The sequence below is a fragment of the Oenanthe melanoleuca genome, chromosome 14 (assembly GCF_029582105.1).
Source record: "Oenanthe melanoleuca isolate GR-GAL-2019-014 chromosome 14, OMel1.0, whole genome shotgun sequence".
In the NCBI taxonomy this organism is placed as follows: domain Eukaryota; kingdom Metazoa; phylum Chordata; class Aves; order Passeriformes; family Muscicapidae; genus Oenanthe; species Oenanthe melanoleuca.
The window spans coordinates 13,177,952-13,200,267 of NC_079348.1; the positions used below are offsets into that span (position 1 = coordinate 13,177,952).

At 45.3% G+C, this 22,316-nt stretch overlaps 1 protein-coding gene across 4 annotated transcripts in view; it reads right to left on the bottom strand.

The window, feature by feature from the left end:
* NPRL3 (NPR3 like, GATOR1 complex subunit) overlaps positions 1 to 22,316 on the bottom strand; it is a 41,490-nt gene that overhangs the window by 6,185 nt on the left and 12,989 nt on the right. For all 4 annotated transcript variants that reach the window (XM_056503132.1, XM_056503133.1, XM_056503135.1 and 1 more), the window contains 8 exons: positions 21,956 to 22,030; positions 19,464 to 19,617; positions 18,697 to 18,778; positions 12,192 to 12,329; positions 11,344 to 11,500; positions 9,469 to 9,575; positions 8,160 to 8,289; positions 553 to 742 (listed from right to left, as the gene is read on the bottom strand). In XM_056503132.1, coding sequence (XP_056359107.1) covers positions 553 to 742; positions 8,160 to 8,289; positions 9,469 to 9,575; positions 11,344 to 11,500; positions 12,192 to 12,329; positions 18,697 to 18,778; positions 19,464 to 19,617; positions 21,956 to 22,030 — 1,033 coding nt within the window. The remainder of the gene's footprint in view (positions 1 to 552; positions 743 to 8,159; positions 8,290 to 9,468; positions 9,576 to 11,343; positions 11,501 to 12,191; positions 12,330 to 18,696; positions 18,779 to 19,463; positions 19,618 to 21,955; positions 22,031 to 22,316) is intronic.

Sequence of the window (22,316 nt, forward strand, 5' to 3'; positions counted from 1 at the left end):
TCCTATCTGACTCATCCTCTTGAAAGAATGTTTTCCTAGAATCACCCTGAATGAATGGCACTGGGGAGATTAAAGAAATCAGGGGACATAAGCTGAAATCAATCATTTGTGAGAAAAAAACAGCTCTGTATCTCCTCAAGTGGCTCTAATGGTTCTACAGCCCACAGAAACTAATGCTGCTTGAATAAATTCTCACATTTTCTTTCTGTCCTGAAAACCAGAATCTGCCAGAAGAACATAGGGGATACTTCTGAGAGCAGCAAGGGCAGAAAAGGTTTCTTTCGAAAACAAAGAAGTACATCTCATAAAAAATTTTTTCACGACCAAATGAGAAATTGGCAAATTACAAAGCATTACTTCTTTCTAAAAAGAAGTCTAATAGCCCCTAGGACTTTCACCAGTGCCCAGCTCTACATTTAGGAAAGGCTGGACCTAATTAGCAAGTACTGCAGCAAGATGGCTCATTACCAAAGCCTGATGGCCCCTGGCATCACTAAGAGAAGCTCTAGAAGTGAGGTGGAGTCTGGACAGCAAAGAAAAGTGTGCTCATACTTGGAGAGCCAAAGCTGAGAGCGTTGGGGGTGCTCAGACTCCGTCCCCCAACCCTGGCAGTGAAGGGCATGTCCTCCTCCTGGGCCCGGAGCTCCTCCTCGTTCGGGGGCACCATCAGGCACACGTAGGTGTGCAGCTGGATCAGCAGCCGGTGCTGCAGCATCCAGATCACCATCTGGATCAGCTGGGTCTGCAGGGGAGAAAGCAGGGTCAGCAGCTGGCAAAGGAGACACACGAGGAAAAAACACACACGGGGTACACTTGGTGAGTAATGAGTCACGTGGAGAAATGCTTCTTGCCCCACACAAAAGTTTCTCTCTTTTCCAATCACTCAAAGGTGACCAAGCACAAACCTTTATCACACCCAGAGCCTCTGTGGGTGCTCAGGCTGCAGTGGAGCCTTTCATGATCCACATCTTTATGCAACACTGACCAGCACAGCCACAAAGGAACCTGTCCTGCCCCTGCCTCAGCTCCACACCAGTTTGCTGGTTTCTGCACAAGGGCCACTAAAATACATCACTGAAGGGTTAATCCCACATGGTCAGACTGAAGTGCAGGCTGCTGTAGAGGGCCAGAGAAAGGGCAGAGTGATGGGGCAGAGCTGAAGCAACCAGGGGAGGGGCCAGGAATAGGAGCCCTTTGCTGTCAGATGGGAAACTGCTGATTAGCCATGGGAGAGGCTCTGGAGATTGGAGCCTGACAGGGCTGGGCAATACAGAAGCAGCAGCAGCACAAGCCCTGGCAAGGGACAGCAGCCTGAGCTGCCAGGGAGTCCCCTCTCAAAGCAACCCCTCATTTCACCTCCCTCTGCTATACAGGGCCAAAGCCAATAAAGGCACCTGGGCTTTCAGGCAGGCAAGAGACTCAAAAGCAAGGAGATGCAATAAACATTATTAATAACAAATGTTAAACATCCAACACCTGCTGGAGACCCACACCACGGTCAGAGCAAGGGGCAAGTGTTTGTAGGGTCTGTTTTGAGAAATCTGGGAGGAGCCTTCAAAATGCATCATTGTGTCTTGATTTCTGCATAAAGAGCCTTTTCATATCACTGCAGGCAACTCTTGCAGCAAAGGGCTCAGAACACAATCACTGACAAGGCTGTTTGGGGATTTCATAGCAACCACCACTGTTTTGGTGAGACAAACACATGCAGCATGAGCTCAGGCTCAGAAGGAAGCTCACTCTGCTGCATTAATCATCAGGGTAACGGGCCAAATCGCAATAAAAGCCCCAAACCCAAGTTCATCAGCCCACATAATTTTCCTTTCTCCATAAATCTGGTAATTCTCAGTTCCTCCTCTGCTATCAAATCACAGAAGAAACCTCTTCTGTTTGCAGACAGACCCACACCCTGTCTTTTCAGGGATTACCACTTCTGGGGGCTCAGTGGATTTTCATCTTAAAACACATGATCTGGGATCGCCTTCAAACATCCATTTTTTGGAAAAGCCACAATTCATTTTACATGTTTAACAGAAAATCTACAGAAGAGAAAGGCTGGCAAAAGACACCAAAGACATAATGCTTCGCTAACATCTGAAGCCAGCCTGGAAGAGCAAGGTTTACTCCAGCAATTACTTTGCTGAAATCCTTCCTTCCAGATGCAGGCCTGGATGGAAAGAGGGCTCATTTATTTTACTTAAATTTCCAACCTGTTGGCACACAACATCTGATTAGCAAATGAAAGAGGTCTGCACATTTCAGAGCACAAAACAACCCTGGAAAAATCCAAGGAGACAGGAAGACAGGTTCTACCAGAAGCAGTGGGTAGGGCTTGACCCAGACCAGCCTCCCTTGGGCACTCTGGTGGTTCCATTAATTAAACAAAAATAGGTAATAGAAGAGAATAGGTCCAGGCAAACAAAAAGTTTGCCAATTTCTTTTGTTGCAGCTCCATGTGCACAGAGAGTCTCATCCAGCCCTCTCTAATCCTGCACATGCACTATCAATTCCACACCCTTGTGGAAGTACCTGGAAAGTCACCCTGAGCCAGCAGCTATGGCCCAGTGGAAGAAGCCAGGCAGCAGTGGCTTTACAGCCATAACCCCTGCCAAACACCTTTGTGCCATCTCTGGGTGGGAGAGCTGGAGATAACCTGAGAATGAGAGGAAACTCTTCTTCTATCCTGAAGTAAACTTGAACAGCCATCCCTAGACCAGAGACTGATGATCCCTGGCATTTTTCTGTATTAGCCAAACTTCAGCAGGAATTTGGTACCTCTTAAAACCCAGGAAAAGCCCAAGTGCTGCAGCATCCTGCACTGGCCTCTGCCCATGAGCTTTGTGCCACCACTGCAAGTGCCTCACACCATTCCCACTTCCTCCAGGTTTAGACCCATTTCTTACCAAAGCAGAAGTGTCTCCACAGATCAGCTCTAGCAGAGCCTTTGCTAACACATCCTGCTGCCTGTGCTTCTGGACACCAGCTCTGCATTTCCATCCATTCTCCATCTGCTCCTCCCATGGAGCTCACCCAGGGCTGCAGAGCAGAGGCTTCCCTGCACCATCTGTGCTGAGCTGGCTGGAAATGCTGCTCCTTCCCCAAAGGTGTGGTGTTCTCTCTGTGCCTGCTCCCAGGGCACCTCCTTGGAGCTGGGCTCCTTGCTGAAGCCACACAGGCTGAGATATATTCATCCCAGGACTGCTTGCCTCAGTCATGCTCTGGCACAGCAGGAATCCAGAGCCAGCCTTTTTTGGCTGAAACACCAGGACTGTGATGGAAATATAAAGTGAAACATTCTCTGTTGCTTAATTTAACTACCAATTCAATCTAAATTTCATCCATGTTCCTTTCATGTTTCCTGTCTGCCTGTGCTGCCTCTTTCCAGCCTGCTCTGAGGGGGTCCTGTCTGCTGAAGCAGCCACATCTGGCTTGTTCCTGCTGGCACAGAGCAGCCCAGGGCCATTCCCAGAGCAGTGCCAAGCTCTTGTCATGCAAGGCACTGGTACAGTGCCCTGCTTTGTGCTCACTGGCACAAGCAGAGATGCTGCACTGGCTTCCAAAAACACAGCACTGCACATCAGCCCAGCTGGGCACTTCAGGATGGCCAGAGGAAAGCTCAGCCCCAGGTCTTGAAAGGACAAGATCCAGCATTCCTTATTCTCTGGGGCTATTTGTAAAACTCTTGAAAAATGTGTTACATTTCCTGCAAGGATTCTTTAAGGCTGTTTTCTTTTCCAGGCCTAAAAAGCTAATGGTAACTGGGAGCAGCAACAGGTTCAGGAAAGGGAAGGTAAAACAGCAGCCTAGAAACAATCCCAGTTTGCTTCTCAGTGAGAACACAGCTTGTTTTGCCTGCTGAAGCACACAAGCCTTCTTTCTCCAGCCTGGATTATCCAGTTATTTGATACAAATCCTCTTCAAGGTCTGAGTGGAGAACTGAGGGCTGCCTGCCTCAGGATGGTGACACCTCTAAAGCCACTGGGCTGCAGGGATGTTTGCTGACATGTATTACCTTCCTTTAGCACTCACACCATGCTGTTTCATGGAGCACACATAAGCTATGAAAACTTCTCCCCTGTTTTACAGGAAGCAGACCCTGCAAACTCCTACTGATGTAGGATGAAACATTTACTGTCTAATATTGCCATTTTAATCATTAGATAACAGCTCTGAACTCTCAGCTTAACCATTCCCTCCATTCAGGCCTAGCCTGACATATTCTTTTAACTTACTGTGCTAAACCCCTGATTTTATACCCAGTCCAGCTGAATATAAATGCATCTTAATCCCACTTCCCTACTTCTGCCAACAAAAGCTCCTGTGGCTCCTAATGCCTTCCAGCAGAGCAGCCCCATGTGCAGTGTGGCTCCCTGAAGACACAGCTGCCCATTCAGGGTGTGCAGGCAGCTCAGCTCCCCTCCCACTCCATCCCCTGACACATTTTCCTGCCTCATTTTCCATGAGCCCTGCACAAAGCTCAGCACATTTTCTGCAGGCACAAGGCAGAGGCCTCATCTCCCTGTGCCTGGCTCCCACTAGGATGGCCTAGACTGACTAAAACAAAAGAGAAAAGTTAATCAGATTTTGTTCAGCAGCAGCTGTCCTGCTTTCCCATCTGTTTGTTTTTTGGTTTTTTTTTCCTGCAGTTATCCACATCCCATCAAGGAAGAATTAAAGAACCACAATTATAATGACAATGTGCATTATGATAAAAGGGATGCAGGAAGGAAATGGGATGTCTAATTCACCTAGGAACACTCCTTACAGGTGAGAAAATGCCTCCTGCTAGTCCATGTTTGTTCAAGGCAGGGCAGAGAGATGTTACAGCTTCTGAAGCAGATAAATTGGCTGAGGTTACAATACAGAGGAGGGGAAGCCACAAACATCATCCCTAACTCTTGGTTTGCAAAGCAACTTTGTGCAGAGTAGCTGGGTAAAGAAATTTGATGCTGGAAAAAGAAATCCTTATCCTGAACAGCAGGTGAAAGCCTTCCCCTGCACCAGCAGCAGTGCCTGGTACAGATCCTGCCAGGCATGAAGGCTTTGGGGCACCAGGTGCTCCTGTGCTTTCCCAGGAGCTTTGGAAGGGGTGTGCAGCCCACTGAGCAAACCCAGAGCTCCACCCCAGTGTGGCTGCAGTCACAGCAAGGCTGTGCCACTCACAGGAGGAGAGCACAGGGACATGAGCCAACAGCTGGGGTGGGGGTAGAGGAGATGCAAACTGCTTCTTTCCCAGCAAGAACACCAAAAGGCAAGTTGAGTTCCCTTTTGTGTGAGCTCACAGGATCTCCCCACCCCATGGCTGCACCCTGGGGAGATCCAGGACAAAGCCAGGCACTGCAGCAAGTCCTGGTGACATGACAAGTCACAATGGAGATAAGGGACAGCTCACTGTGAAATGGGGAGAAGAGCTTTTGCTTCCCCCAGCCCCCCAGCTGCACAAGCTCTGCAGGAATCACCTCCCTCACTCTGTGCCAGTCCTGGAGCTCACTGGATCTCCCCAGTGAATTCCACCTGCTAACCTGGCAGAGAACTTGGGCAGCTGAAACAAGTTAAATGAATAGAGTCAGGCTGGACAGGAGCTAAAGCTCTAGGAAAGTGAAGAGGGAAGGGAGGAAGGCTCCTGTGTGCACACACCTGGGAGGGGAAGGAAAAGCAGGGCCTGGGCTTATCCTCACCCTGCTGCTGTCCCAGGGAATCCAAGGGAAACACAGAGAAAGGAAGCAGCAGGGAGCACTGCATGGATACCAAAATCTTCTCAACTTCACATTGGCCAGGGCCCCACTGCAATACACTGCTCCTCATCTCAGACAAGAGAAGAGATCAAGATGACACAATCAAGATTTTCAGTCTGGCACAGGGCACAGCTGAGAGCACTGGCAGGCCTGGCACACACCACTCACCTACTTGACAGGCAGACAGCAAAAGCAGAACTCAGCCATGCACTCCCAAGGCAGTCCTGTCCTTGCTCAGGTTGTTCATATCTCCTGCCAGCCAAAAAATACCACAGCACACCAAGCAGCACTTTTTTTTCTTTTTTTTATCTACCCAAAGAAATTGAGGAATTTCACTCATATAATGGTAACTGAACAAGAATAACTTTGTCCTGTTTCAAATCAAGCAATATTTTTGTATAAAGCCAGGAAGGGCTCTGAGAGCTCTCCTATTTCCTCTGGTGGGCTTTATTGATGCCTTCTGTATTCTTTACCCATCCAGAAGCACATGCCAAAAGCAGGGAGCCAATCCCATGCTTAAGACAAGAATCAACTGGGATGGATGCCATGGATGCCATGGGGCCAGAGGAGTTTCTGCAGAAGATGCAGCCTCTCCCACAGCACTGACCCTCAGCACAGTGACCTTCAGGAGCACAGACAGTGCCCTCAGCCTGATAAAAAGCACGAGATAACAGAAAACCATGGAAATCTTTAAAGCTAAAATAACCTCACATCTCTTCCTGTGCACACATAGAACAAAACTACAGAGAGAAGTCCCACCTTTGCTAATCTTTTTCAGAGGCAAAGCAAATACATTTTGACAATATTTACAGTTCAGAGTACAATATCTTTTAGCACAGCACAGCAGAACAAAACCCCACCCACATTTCATTAGATTAATTGTTGCATTGATTAGATCTCTGTTAATTACAACTGGAGCCTGACCACTTCAGGGCAGGGATTGGAGTCACGTCTCTTCAAAGACTAAAAACAAACAAAAAAATACAAGTCCTGCATAGGTAAACCAAAGTAGAAGAAAATACATAAAAATACATAAAAAACTCACTCTAATCTAAACTCCCCTAAGAACTGTCACACTTTGCTTTATCAAAAAGCCACAGCTTTTCACAGCATCTTCCTTCATCCTTCCAATAAGGCTGAAAGGATGGTGAAAGCAAGCTGTGCTGCTGATCCTTAGGACCCCACCACAGGCAGGTGAGCATCAGAGGGAAGGTACACACTAAAAAAACAATTTAGCACTGCATCAGCTCTGGAAAACATTTATTGCATCCTTGTCTCAAGGCATAAGTGCAGCAGTAAGTGGCAGTATTTTAAACAAAAGTAGGACGTCTGAGAACAACCAGAACTATTGAAGGAGAAGCATTAGGCAAGTAATTAAATTTAAAAGGACTACTGAGAATGTCTCCTGAAGCTACTGCAGCTAGAATAAAATCAATGCTATGACTTCAGCTTCAATTTTCAGGACACTTATTGGTCTGTAACTACAGTGGAGTCCTGCTCTTCCTCTGCCTCCCAAGGTGGCAGCTGACCAGTATTATGCTACTGGCATTAGAGCTACATCATTATTTATCTTGATCTCTGCCAACCTGTAATTACAGCCAATTCTTCCCTCACAGCTGTGGAGTGCACAGGTGATGGTAATCTCTATATCTGAGCAGGGGATAAACCCATGGAGACACCAAGGCACCCAAGTCTGAAGGCCAGAAACAAACACCACAAGAAACCAGCCAAAGAACTTTGCCTATGCTTCCTTTGCCACACTAAGCCATGGTCAGAGGTCCAGGCTCCTCCATCTGGGAACAGAACAGTATCAGCCAGGAGACCTCATGTTACTGAGCTCCTTCCTGTGTTCCACCAGTTCCCAGAAATGCCACAAGCCATGATCGATGCAAAACAGCTCACAAATCCAAAATCTATATTTTATTAACACTAAGAAGCTAATGCAGTGACACATGGACTTCTGCTGACCTCATGCTGAGCCTACTTCCTCAAAAAGCCTTTAAACAATTCCAGTTTAACAGCAAAACCAAGTGAGCAGACAGATTGCTTTTAAAAACAGATTGTGAACTTGGAGCAGACAATATAATAAAATCAAATGTGATTGTGACGAATCCACAAACTTGATTCAGCCCTGCCAACTGATGACAGTCTGGAACAGACCAAATCGACTTTCAGTTTTCCCTACTACACCACTCCATGAAAAGAAGCATTCTAATACTTCTTTCAGTGCCAGCACAGAGCATCCTCTCACCTTGAACATCCCCACAGCTTTTTGGCACGAGGACGTGAAACAATAAATCATGAGGCTGGAAAGACAGAAATGGGGAACTTGTGCAAGAGCAGGCTCCTGGCTGAGTGCTCCAGGAGCAGCAGCATCCCTTGTGAGCAGCAGAACAAGGAGCTGGTGGGCAGTGCCCAGCTCACCTCCTGCACAGGCGGTGCCAGCGGGTTCTTGAACTCGGAGAGGGACACGGGGAGGGAGAACTTGGCCAGCATGGAGGGCAGGTTGTGACCCCGGAACTGACAGGAGAAGGCATCTGCCAGGGGAGAGTAACTGCAGGAGAGAGGCAAAGGCACACATCAGCTCTCTAGTGCTGCTCAGGGTAACTTTGATCCAATTAAGCACTGCAGAAGTGCCAATTCCCAAATGTAATATTCCCTGTGGTCTAGAAAACCCCTAAGCATAGTTGATGGCATGTTGTGTCCTGCAGAAGCCAGCCAGAAGCTCACACACTTTCACCTCAGCCTTACATTCAGCTCCAGCATTTTATCCAAGGCTGGAGGGAATCCAGAGGAGAAAAATGAAAGTGATTAAAAGTCCAGACCTGTGCAGCCTCTGATCAAAGGGACAGGGCTTGGGCAGGGCTGGGCAGGATACACACACAACTCCTGAGTGTGCCAACTGCAGCTGCAGATGTGGCTGTGCCCCCTCCCCGTGCTGACAGGACAAGAAATGACAAGAGAACTAAAGGACAGCCAAGTTAAACATCAGGAAAACTGCCTGTCTTAGCATTTCCACCTTCAAAGGTCTTCAAGAACAGCACTGCCATATTTGACATAGGCACAGTTGTTCTTGAATGACCTCAAGGTCCCGTCCAGCCATATTTTTATACTTCCATCACCAAAGTTTTGATTTAAAACTATTTTTCTATAACTGAGTTCCAACACAGAGTCTAAAAGCATCTCAAAATCCAACAGAGGAAGGGTTGCCAATCTTCAGCAGAACAAAAATACCCAGCCCTGCCTCCACATCTTCCTTGCAGTGGCTCTGCAAATGGCCATGCTGCCTTCTGTCTGTGACAAGGCACACAGCATGGAATGTCAGCACATGAAACAACACAATGGCAACTTTTGCTAATTTTGATTCATGTCAGGTGTGCCAGCCACACAGAGAGCCCTATAAACCACTCATTTAACTTAATCATAAAGTATTTTGGTTTGTAAATGTTCCCATATTGGACATCCAGTGAGCAGGAGTACAAAAATACTGACAGCAGCTCCACAGGGTAAATATTGCTTCTAGGGCTCTCACCACCACAGAGGAATATTGATCTGCTCTGCTGCTCCTCCCTGCCCACACTGGCTGTGCAAGTTCAGGCTCATGTAATGGTTTGTGTTTTGCACAGTCTCAACAAATTCATGAAGAAAGATCCCACTCTGTATCCAGTCAGGGAAAGAAAGTGCATCTGCACTCAGTACTGTGCTGTCACCAACACATTTTCCTTCTACTTACAGGCAGACACTGGCATTTGGAGAAAGCATGTAGACATTGTTTTCACAAAGGGGATAAATAATAATTGCTTTTCCCCAGTAAACAAGATGTGCTGCAAGCTGGAAAACCTGTATTGAGAAAACAGGGAAAAATTAGGGGAGCAAGATCAATATACAAACTGTCAGCAAGAATTTCATACAACAACAAAAAAAGTCTTGTTTGAGATGAAATGAAAGAAAAATGTTCCATCCTTTCACCCTGCCTTCAGAATAAATTCATGGTTTAATATAACATGTGGCAGATCAAAAAGCATTTGACAAGGTTATGAATTTCCAGAGATTCACTTCACATTCTAAGCAACTCAGTATTTCCTGCCTCAAAGGAATTCCTTCAAACTGTATCAATACAAGTTGTGTTTCTTTTCATGCCCCCAAAAACTATTTTTCTTCATGCACAAAATGCATTGTGTTATACATGAAAAACAAAATACATGAAAAATAAAACAAAAGAATCAGCTTCTACTATGACAGAAACATAAAGGAAACCAACACTGCCTTTTTACTGCACAGAGGTATTTCAGTAATGAGCTACACAAAGTATTTTAATGTGCTAAACAAGTCAGTGGTTGCTAATGGCTCTGGAAAAGCCACATAAATAGTGTCTACAAGATATAAAATCCAGCCTGTATCATTAGATGCATTTAACTGTGCTTTTTTGTGGAGAACAAAACTACAGAAGCAGTAGGGAATTTCCAGAGTTCATCCCATAGCCAAGTAACACCACAGACCACAGCAGGCAGACCTGGAGTTTTATTACAAAGCAGGACCTTTCCCTTGGAACAAGAGCAGGCACTGACCTATGGACAGGAGAACATGTGATGGTGAGCTGTGTTCCCCTGTCACACAGAGCACAGGCTGTGTCCCTGGGTCTGGATCAACCCTTAGGAGCATGGAGTGGCCCTTCCCTCTCTGGGATCATCATCATCCCAAATGATCATCACAGGGGTCTCTCAGTGGACTCACAACTCATGTGAGTGCCAGAGTCTCATCCTTCCACTGGCACAAACTTATTTTCTCAAGGCCCCATCATATCACCTCCAGCAATTCAGATTTGAGAGCTGGTTGTCACTGCTGGAAAGGCATTTGGAAAGAGCTGCTGGCTTGGGGAGACTGGCTCAAAACCTTTGACCAAGCCTAAACTAAATCTTCTTCCCACAACTGCCAAGTCTGTGCACTAATGGACCAAGGGAAATGGATGGGAAGGTTTGTACAGGCATTCATCAAAACTTTGGGAGAAAAGATCTTGGCAGCTCCAGGGGAAGCAACATATTTGGCCATGGCAGCTGTAACCTTTACTTTGATTTTGGGTGCTTCATTTGCATGTAGACATTAGTGTGGAAGGACCAAGCCAGGCCACTGTGGTGTCAGTCAGGAGTATGATTTGCTCTGTTTTAACTAACAGGAGGCACAGAGAAGACAGAAGACAGAGAGCCACTCTCCTCAGAGGGACACAGGGAAGGAGAACAATGGGAAATTCCCATTAGATATGAGGAAAGGTTTCACTCTGATGCTGGTCAGGTGCTGGACCAGGGAGGCAACTCTGGAGGTGCTCACAATTTGAAGTTTGTTCATCAGCCTGTTTTAATGGACTTGTCCTGAGCAGTGGTGAGGATGAGAGACCCCCAGGATGGGGATTCCATCTGAGACAGGACATGGCTGTCCCTGCAGCCCTGCCCTCTGTTTCTGCAGCCTTTCCCCAGGCTCAGGGCTGGCTCTCCCTGCTCACACTGAGGGAGATGCTGTGCTCCTGCCCCACAGAAGCCCAGGGCACACAGGAGAAAAGCAGAAAACACCTCATGATTTAAAGGGCTCAGCAGCTGCTGACAGCTCCCCGTACCTGCAGCAATGCCAAGTCAGCATCTTGAGCCAGTTGCTGCAAATTCTTCACAGCAGAGGTAGTTTTAATTACTCTCACCAGGGCAGGAGAGCAGTCCAACGGGAGCTCATTAAGCAATGACTTCTCATCATTTAAAAGTAATAAGGCATGGTAAGGCCTGCAGAAAAATAGAATACATTTACACAGTAAACTGCAGCTCTTCCTGAAGGCTTTGTTATTCCCACACCACGATACCTGGGGTCAATGTAATGGTAAAAAAAGAATTTCTAATATCATCCTTTTATTCTAACTGAGTTCAAAAGAAGCTTACTTTTATGTGACAGCATAAGACACTCCCTGTGAAAAGGAGACAGAGGTTTATATGGTAACTGGATACCCCACTGACAAGGAAAAAAGACTGCACTGTATTGGCACACAATTGAGAACAAGTCTGAAAACTGCTCATCTGCATTACTGAAATACAGAATGGAGTAGAAGAAAGGAAAAAAGCAGAAGTTAATTACTTTTGCAGGTAAACAAACACAGGAAATACGGTATCACAGGACCTGGGCTCTCTTCCAGAAGCAGAATTATTTCCTGGCTGCAAACAGTGCAGGCCACACTTGCAGCATCCCCTCAGTAGAACATCTAAAGTGGACACCAAGGCTGTGGCTTTCCACCACCATGAATCCAGCAGCACCACAGAGCCACAGCAGCAGCTCCAGGGAGTCCTGTCTGAGCCCAGGGCCCCCTCTTGCACAGCCCAGCCACACCATCCCCCTGCCTGTGCCTCCTCAGACATGTGCAGCATCACCCTTGGAACAGCAGCAAGGACTGGCCACACTCTGAGGGGCAGAGCTTGCTCTTACCTGATAGATTTCAGACTCCTCTCGATTGCTTCTGGGGGTATGAAGTTGGTGGCAACATAGTGGATTTTGTGAGGAAGGCAGAAACTCACTTCCAGCCAGTTGTTGATGTGTAACCGAACCACCCCTGTCGTGCAGAGACTGAAACAGGAAAGAAATAATCCATACAGCATTTACCTTGTAACACAAATGAGAACAGTGCTCCAGGGTCACCCCTGCACAGAAATCAGAGCAGGACAGGGTAAGACTGAAGGCACCCTGTCTGTCCCCAGGCTGGCTGGGGACCAGCTGACTCCTAACAGCAAGGACCTCCTACACTTGGACTTACAGAGCACCATCCCCTAGAGCATTTTGAGGGAATTTGAGACTTCACCACTGACCTTCTGCTCTTAACATTACAGCAGTGTCTCAAGTTGAAGAAGTTTATTCAAGATCTACTGCAAGGCAAAGGAAAATTCTTTAGGCCAAAGCTGCAAAGGGCAAAGATGAACTGAGCACTGTTTTCACCTCCAATTTCCATCTTCCCCTCCAAGGAAAAAGAAAAGTCTGTACTGGGCAAGGGCTGTTCCAAGCAGCACACTTCCACAATAACAGCTTCCTTTGGTTCTGCTTAGGTTGTTTGTTTCCTCACAAACCTGTTCCTACTTGTCACATGAAATCACAAATGTGCTTGTTACATGATTTCTTAATTCTAGGAAACCACAGGGACTGAGCTAAGCCTGTAAACTGACTTCAGACAACAGGACTAGAGTGGAAGCAATGGATGTCTCAGGAATAATAAAGACAATAAAGTCTGACCCTGGTGCTCAGCCTGTAAGCAAGAATAAGCCTCTTTTACTGAAAAAATCCACAAAAGCTGGAGATTAGAGCTAGGAACATCATTCAGGTGCTTCTACAGATGTCTGCAAATCTAGACAAGAGGTGGAATACACCTCAGGAGGGAATTATATTTACTTCAACTGGGTAATGTACCATAAGGAGCTAAGCCCTCACAACATTCCCATTCCACAGGCAGGGAATGCTGGCCTGGGAACACCTGTCCTGGGAAGATGCAAGGCCCACACCTCTTCATGAGTTAGGAACACATAAACTTGCTGATCAATCTCAAGCAACAGCTAGTCCTGTCTACACCAGAAAACTGAATTTCTCAATGCCCTTTGATTTTAAACTTTCTCCCCAAACAATGCTTTTTGGCTTAAAATCAGATTCAAAGTTTGCACTCTGAAAATTCCAGCCTGAATTTTAAATTCAAAGTTTGTTGAGACATGCAATTTGACTTTAGTGTCAATAACTGCCATGAATTTCCCCTTCTACATAAAACAGATTAAAAAACATGCCAGGAACAGGCCAGGAGCAAATACACATCTTGGAAAAGTCTTTATGTGGTGATTTAACCATTTATAACCAGCACTCAACTGCAGGTCACAAGCTCATCAGGCTGTGCAGAGGGTTTGGAGAGAGGTGAAATTCCAGCTTTAAACAAAAACATTGGGTAGCTTTGGCTGTGGTGCAACCACTCACCAAACCTCAACAGAGTGGGGTGGGAGCAAACACCATCCCCTCCTGCCTTGTACATGATCAGACTCATTGGGGAACATCTCACTGCAGAGAGAGCTTTTTAAAATGTTTTGTTATCAAATCTTGCATTGAATCTGGAAAATGCTGATTTTTTTAAGCTGCAAATGGGGCAGATACTGTGTGTTTTCCTCTTTTTAAAAGGAACTGAGAGGGTGAATCCAGTGTCTCATCTGCTCAGAGGCTCCCAGCCCTGAAGGAACATGCAAAGCACAAACACCTCTGGCTTAGTTCATTAAATGCTGCAGCTCCAGTAACACTGCTTATCCCACCTCAAAACAACTGACAGAGAAAGCTGGATTCCCTCAAAATACATCAGGGAAAAGGGCTGTGGTTATCCACACCATCTCCCAGGCCAAATCCTCACCATGGGAAACATGGTAATAAAGGAATGGGACAAGCAAGTTCAGAGACCACCTGAAAGCTCTTGGGGTTGTAAAAACAGGTTACCCAAGAGCAGCAGAGACACATGAAAGCATGAAACACTTGTAGGTGATGCTTTAAGTTTTAGCTTTCATATTTCCCAGATTCTGTACTGCACTGGTGTGCAACTCTGAACTTCAGATAAAGTGTTAGCAAGTTCTCCTCACAGTCAGACAAAACAATCCTTTTCCAGCCCCAGAATCATGGACAGCATTGCAGCCTCAGGCCCAAAAAGTGCAAACAGCAGTGAATTGAGGAGAATCTGGGAGGGTGGGACTGCAGAACCTGGAGCTGGAATTGGACAATTAACCCCAACATGGAAATATAAAATTGTAAAAGTGTGAAAACTCATGACTTGAGGTCCACCTTGGGTGGAACCATGGCCAGGCTCTTGCACTGCCCAAGGTGAATCCATTGAAGGCCTTTTAATAAAGACTTACTTTATTCCTTTAACACTGTCTAGCCTCTGTTCCAGGCAGCCTCTCAAGGCATCACAGGGACATTCTCCCTGCAGAGTTTAACATTCAGAAAAATATCCAGTTGGTTCCTTTCATTCTTTGGTCCAAGTGCACTAAGGCAAAAGCTTTAATTACATAATTGCACTCTCCACAGCATAATTTTGTCTTCAGTGCTCTATACATTAAAGACAACAAGAAAACCAGACTTTCAGTTCTGATCTGGATCTTAATTTCATTCTTCTGTATTTGCATTCAGCTGTACAGTTTCCAGCCTTCATTATAGCTTTATGCACACAATTTCTCCTTCACCTGCCCCTCCTTACATGGAAAATAATTTAAGTGCCTGTAATTTGACAAGGAACAAGCTACACCCTCCAGCAGCAACACTTGCAACTGCCCTTAGCTAGAGAGCAAAGTTAAATAATGTCCCCGGTATAGACACAAAGATTCAGACAATAGGATATTAAAGCCTCCAAGACATTTTATTCCACAAAAACTTAGCTTCAACACTTTTTTTTTTTTTAATCTCTGGTTTGGTAACACCTGATGAGCAATCTGAGGGATACATGGGCAAGGATCAGGATGATCAGATAACAGAGTTTAAAATTGAGACAGGGAGAGGCAAACAGGAAAAAGCTGTTTAATGTCTGTCCATCACAAGGCCCCTGAGACATGATATAAGAAGGAGCAAAGTTCAGAAGAAATAGAAAGAAACACAGAAAGTAGTTAAGCCATGGACCTCCTTATCAGAGGATGCTGTGGTGGTTAAATATTTACTCTGGCTCACAGGACTGTGGGGTAATTCCGGGAAGTGAGATCAGCTGAAAGCTGCTGAATGTACAGAAACCCCTTCAGAGCTGCAGGAAGCTGGGGAATATTTTAGGGACTACCACTGCTCTTTTACTCTATTCTGCTGTGTCCTGAACTGGAGCTACTGCCCCAAAATGGGAACCTGAAAGTTTGCCAGCTTCTCACAGAACTGCAGCCTTTTCCATATTGGCAAAACAAAGAAATTCCACTTCACGTTTTAAATGTTAAGAAATTTTCAATATACACACCTCATATCATGTCTATCATGCTTATATCAGAAATTAACCCTGTGTTTTTGAGTGTGATGGAGGTGAGCTTGAAGCTTTGCAGTTTGTTTTTCCTAGAGGTTGTGATTACTCAGAGCTTTGATTTCACATTTCCTTAGAAAGGACAAAGGGCTGTCCTTTGATAAATAATTGCAGTTGCATTATATTATACAGCACAGCCACAGAAATCACATCTAATAATTCATTAAGTCTCATAGAATTATTCCCTGAGCTGCTGAGATGGGCTAGATCTATCACTCAGTTCAAGTTCCACTAGATTAAAAATTTATAAAGGTTCTTTCTGTACTAAAAAGAAGAAACAAAAAATCCAAACTTCCCCAAAAACCTCTCCATACTTTCACTTTTATTCCAATGCAAAGCTAAGAGGAGCTTGCTAGAACCAGACAGGCAGTATCTAAGTATCAAGTTCATCTATTATCTGCAGTTGGAGATAAAACTATGTGAAAGCACCTTAAAAGAGACACACATTTTAACAACAGTAAGTTTTTCAGCACTGGAAGTCCTGAAAACTTTCTTGGGCCTAAAAACCATTTCTGTTCCACACCAATGCTTCAATTTGGGGCCAAGATGAATGAAGACTCTCAAATTTCTGAATTAATCAAAAAGAAACATTCTAGTTCTCTGAGACAAAATGTGCCAGGAAGTAGATGCTGAAAGCCTCTGAGCTGTCAGTAACACCACTATATTTCTAGTCAAGATGTCCTGGGTACTGATCTTGCCTTATGGAACACAGGCATCTCATTCAAAACCAAGGAACACTTGGAATGACAAAAATACTCCTCTACTTGTGGTTTTGCACAAACCAACTTGCTCAGGGACATGTTGGGTCTTGCCTGAAATACCTCAGCACCATCTACAGGAAGCCAAAGGCTCAACAGCACCTCTGGAGCAACCCTGGAAATTGAGCTGGAACTGCAGAAATCAGCAGGAAATGCTGGTTGGAGCAAATCTCAAACGGAGAGCTGGGCTCCATCTGCAATTCAAAGTGCTCTCTCCACTCCACTGGCTGTTCTCCTACAGCCAAAGGCTATGCCAGAAGTGTCTGTAAATTTAGAACAGCACATTGTCACTGCATGCATCTGAAGGTTTACCCTTCCCAGCAGTTCTCTCTCCTTTAAAAGCAACAGAGCAAATCTTTCCATCTTCCCTCTGAGGTCATTCACGCTCCTCCACACCCTCTAGGTGGCCTAAATCCCCCTTGAAATGTGGTGTCCAAACTGGATAAAATATTCATTGCAGCAGGAGTTTTACAACTGTGAGCAGGATTGGTGCCTATCTTACAGACAAGATTTATTTTATGCACTCTTGTCTCTCTGCTTCTTTTGTAACCCCATGTCACTTACAAGTAACCCTTACTTCACAGAACACCACACAGACTTCACTCCAGAGCTGCTGCCACACAGGAATAATTAATTCAACCTGGACTTGCAGAAAAAAAATTGTATTTCTAGAAGCTTTTTTCTACCTTACTGAAAAATAATTTTAAATCTACACCTGCCTGGCAAGATGCTGCAGCTCCTCTCAGCTGATCTGACTGCAGGTATAACAAGCATATTTCCTATGCTCTCATATGAAGTATTAATAGAAAAACCCTGCAGAACATCTCCTTATCACCCAACAACACTGTCAGCTCCTTTTCAAGTACAACTTTCCAATTGAGCAAGCAGCACTTCAGATTTTTACTGACACTTATTTCTTACATTTGCTTTTGACAGCGTCATACAGAAGTGTCAAAATCCAACTTGCACCACTTCTTCCCCACCCACAATGCCTAAGTCAGGGAGAAACTGCCTTGTTTTACAGCTGGGGGCAGCACCAAAGTGTATTTCACTATATCTGTCTGTTCCTCCTTATCTCTGGGAAGGCTCATATCAGCACAGTCCATGAGCTCAGGCTCTGTGTTGCTACAGTCACAGCTGAATGCCACAAGATGTCACTGTGTCCCTAAAATATTTGGAAACATGATCAGGGTTTGCCCAGTCATAAATACATAGCCCTAGAGGAATAGAAAAATATAATTGGAATATTAGAATTACAGGCTGCATAAAAACTGCCTTACTTAAAAGTTTAGTACAGGTTTTGTGCAAGGTGTGTGGAACCATATACCACATTCCTTCAAACCAGATGAAATTCACAGCTCTTGAACACAAAGAGCAGCTTAGCAGAAGTTTCCCAATGCTCTTTGCAACCATTATATTATTTAGGCTCCCAGTGCCTTATCTTACAGGGCTTTGATCCCCTTTGTACAAGAGAAGCAACAACCCAGGGAGGATAAAGGGTTCCCTGAGGAACTCCAGCCTGATTCCCTGAATCCCTGACAAACACCCCAAGCAAGGAGCACAGCATCTTTCCCCCACACAGAGGTTCTGTGTCCCTCTGTCCAGGCCTTTCCCCAAGCACATCTCCTGGCTGGGTCTGAGGAGGCAGCACTGACAGGCACAGGTTCCTGCTCAAGTTCAACACCAGCCCCACACTGCTTTGAAACCTTTGCCAGAACTTCTAATCCAGTCAAGAAACAGCATGTTACACTTTCCCTTCTGCTGGAGGCCTCAGCATCCCATCCAAATTTGCTGTCCAGACATGCACAAATGGGGACAGGGCAGTACCTGACTTGCCACCAGTGCTCGTGCAGCACTTTCCTTTTAGCTGCAGGTTTAGAGCACTTCCCCTGTGCTGTGATATCCCTGTTATGACACTTGTCAGTTCTACACTTCATTTGTTATTAGGTGGCCCTGTGCTAGGGAAGAAAATAACAATTCTTAAAGCTGTGACAGACATCACCAAATTTTAAGAACAAGATACCCAAGACAGACCAAGATAATGATCAGGATAACAGTTCTGCAAACATTTTGCTTGACTGCCAGGATGAGGAAGTGGATAATATCCTTAGGAACAAAGCCAAGAGATTTCAGTGAGAAACAGCAAACAGTGAGCTAAGACTAAAATCCAGCTTACCTGTCATATGTCTCTTTGAGATCTCTGGCCAGTTTGCACTTGGGTAGGATGTGATGAAAAGGTGACTGGGGCCCTTCTGTGGCTATGGAAAGATCCAAAACAAGAAAGCAAACAACTGACTTCAAATCAAAGAGATTCCTCTTCCCCCACTGGGTATCAACCTGTATCTTACAGAATTTGTGTAATTTTAATCTACAATTATCTTTCAAAGCTCTTACAATAACTCAAGTTACACATTAGGATAATAATAGTGAATTATTGCCAATTTCTGCTAAACCTCAACTCAGTTAAGCGCATGTAACCAAATTTGACAAATGATGACTTTAAATACTTTGTTTTTCTAGATGTTAGCTTTAATTTTTAATGCTTGCAGCAAGATGATGCATCACTGTCAGAGTTCACCTTAAATAGTGCATATTGTTATAGCACATTTTCCAAGTACAGTCTATAAAAAATGCTTTGTAACTGCTTGCTAGCCAGGTAACAGCATGTAAGAGTAAAGCTTCCACAAAAGAAGTCTGGTAACTCAGCAGACAGCATTAAACAGCTCCAGGAATTGTGCTGAACTTAACTAGCAAAGAAGGCAAAGAAATTACTTCACCTCTAAAACTCACACCTCTGCACAGACATAGTGAACTCGGCTGAGGCAAAATGCAGGGAAAAGCTGTCAGAATGCTACAGAGCACCAAAACTCCACATCCCAGGCAGAAGCAGCACCTCTCTGAGGGCGTGCTCCTGGGCAGAGGCTCTGCTCTGAAAGCACTCACTCTCTGCCATGGCAGACACCTCGTCCTGGATGGCCAGGATGAGCTTGGCCTCGCGGGTGAGGTACTGGCAGCGGCGCTCCTCGTGCTGCAGGACGATGGCGATCCTGCGCGACAGGTTGTGCAGGCAGCTGATCACAGACGGGTCCGCGTTGGCCTGCGGGGACACCAGCACCACTCAGCACTGGAACACACGGCTCCCCATTGATGGTTTTCTTCAGACTTCCCTCATTCCAGCTGTCAGGTGCCCAGGATGGCCTTCCCCTCTGCCTCCCACCCCTGCCTTCCTCTTAGGAGTCTGTGGAGCCCTGTCAGCATCAGAACTGACCATCTCTCCCTTTCCCTGTGCAGACTGCCTACAGGGATCACGGAGAGCAGCAAGAGGCACAGTGACAGGCCTGTGCCCATGGAATGACACTCAGCCCTACTTCATGGAGACAGGACATGCAGCAGGTACTGGGGTACCAGAAATCACATACCAAAAATCAGCCTCTCGACTGGAAAAAGAACAGAATTCTCTCTACCCGCAACCAAGCAGAAACTCAGAGGTGTCCAAATGTAATTTGGATTTCTAAGCTTGTCTAAATCAAAGGAACACCACACCTGGAGGGGGACACCCCTAATCTGGTTTGTTTTTCCAATTGCTAATGGGGCTTCTACCAGCAGAGAGCAAAGACCTCAACTTCACAAAGTGAAACAAGTGAGACAAAAAAGTACCAAGCTATTTGAAAAGGGAGAATATCCCAACGTTCAGGTTAAACTCACTGGCAGCACAAGGGCTGCAGTGCCTCTAACATGTCCCACTAACTCCATGTTGCCACACTGGTGTTTTTCCCATGTACTGACAAGGCAATAACTAGGTAATAATTGCCAGCTCATGACCAACATTTTTATCCCAAATCTGAATTAATTTGGATTTTTGCTCCCAAAAAATTTACAAATATGGCTTATTACTAACACTGCATTTATGAAAGTTCCAGAAAGGAAATGCTGGAAAAATCTATCACATCAGTACAACTGCCAAGGGGGGTGAGGGGGGACTCAGCAGCTCCAGCATGAGTCAGCAGCTGCCTCATGTTTGTTAAGACATTTAAAGGAATTTAAAGTTCTGGCAAGTGACCGCTTGGCACAGAAACAGCAAACGTGACTCATCAGGTTTTTTACTCCAGTTCTTGCTGAGTCATGCCATGTTGGTAGCCCTGAAGCTCAAACACAGCAGGATCAGTGCTGATTATCACACTTGGGCCTTTGCCTACTCTGTCTGCCCCCTGCAGATGGACACTCACCTTTATCTCTGAGGGCCTCCACCCACCTCCTGCACTTCACTACTCCATCCTAGGGAAAAATTTCCACTTGCTTCTTGCCCAGCACTTTCCAGAAACCTGACTGCTCCCTGTGAACTAAGAGCGTCTCATCTGGCAAATGGATTCAGTGCTGCATCACACACACAATTATATTACATCACACAATTACAGTATCATCACAAGGCTGAAGGGCAAAGAAAGCAAGTTTTCCTAGAAGCACTAGAAACTAGATTCCAGAAAAATGTAGGCTGGTCTCCACTGTGAATGAAAGAGCATTGGTTTCAACACTTCTGCTGCCACATGGCTCAGTGTGCATCAACACGTGTGTTTGCAGGTGCATCTGCACACACTTCCCTGCAAGCAAAGCACAGGGCTGCAACAATTCACCAAAACAACACAAAACAACACACAAAATAACATCTCTTCACAAGTGAAATCTAAAATCAACTCCTCCATTGCAAACTCAGCACTCCCTGACCCAGGAGTGTCCTAAAGCACAGCAACACTGGATTCCCAGCACTGTAAAAAATTTCTTGCTTGATTTAGGTAATTGTCTTGGGTGAAACCTTGCTCCTCACTTGAGGACAAGCCATGCAGGCTGGGGCCATGTCCATGTCACCACTACAAAGCCAGTGGTAAGAAAAGTACTAGTGCTAAAAAGAAAACAAAGTTCCTTTCACAAGCAGGGAGCTGGAGGTTTTTAAATTATGACATTTCATCCAGTCAAGCAAAAATCAACCATTTCCATAAAAACGACCATTCCAGCTCCCTCTTTTATTTTTAAACAACCTGTGGACTGGGAAAACAAAGCCAAAGCTCAGAAACAAAGTAATGCTTGAACATAATGAAATTTCTAGGGTTTTATACACCTAATTAGCCAAGCCAGAATCCCTTAACACCAGCATCTAGTTAATAGAGGAAACCTGAAAAAATTCCAGGCAGAAACTATTTGTTCCAGGTTTTTGCTGAGCACTGAAACCTCTTTATTCTTCTTCTTGTATCATCTTCTCATTTAGCTGCTCAGCTGCAGCTCCCTGGCACTCTCCCTTTAGAGTGACCTCAGTGCTGAGAGGAGGCAGCTTTCAAACACTGGCCATTAATCATAAAACAAGCCTGGAGTGGGAGCCTACTGCATTCTCTCATGAATCCAAAGCACATCCCACAGTCAGATGGAATGCAGACAGTCCTTACCCTCAGTGCAAACACCACGTTGAACAGAATCATGGTGGGCATCTCTCTCTTTGGTGAAGGGTCAGTTTTGGATACCTGAAAAATATTTTTTAGAAAATCCCATCAGCTAGTGGCAGTTGGAGACACTAACAAAGGGAAAGTAATTAAAAAAAAAAAAAAAAGCCCTAGTCAAATAACAAGGTGAGAAAAGAGAGCAGACAAGTCAATTTATAACATCAAATATGCTTGCAAAAAACAGAACTATGATTTTGTCTTTTATTGGGGTGCCACAGTTACTCTACAACACTGCCTTTGCTGAGCAGCTGTGAAGACAAACCAAAGCTTTTTGGTCACAAGCATGGACATGAGTGTCAGTTAAGAT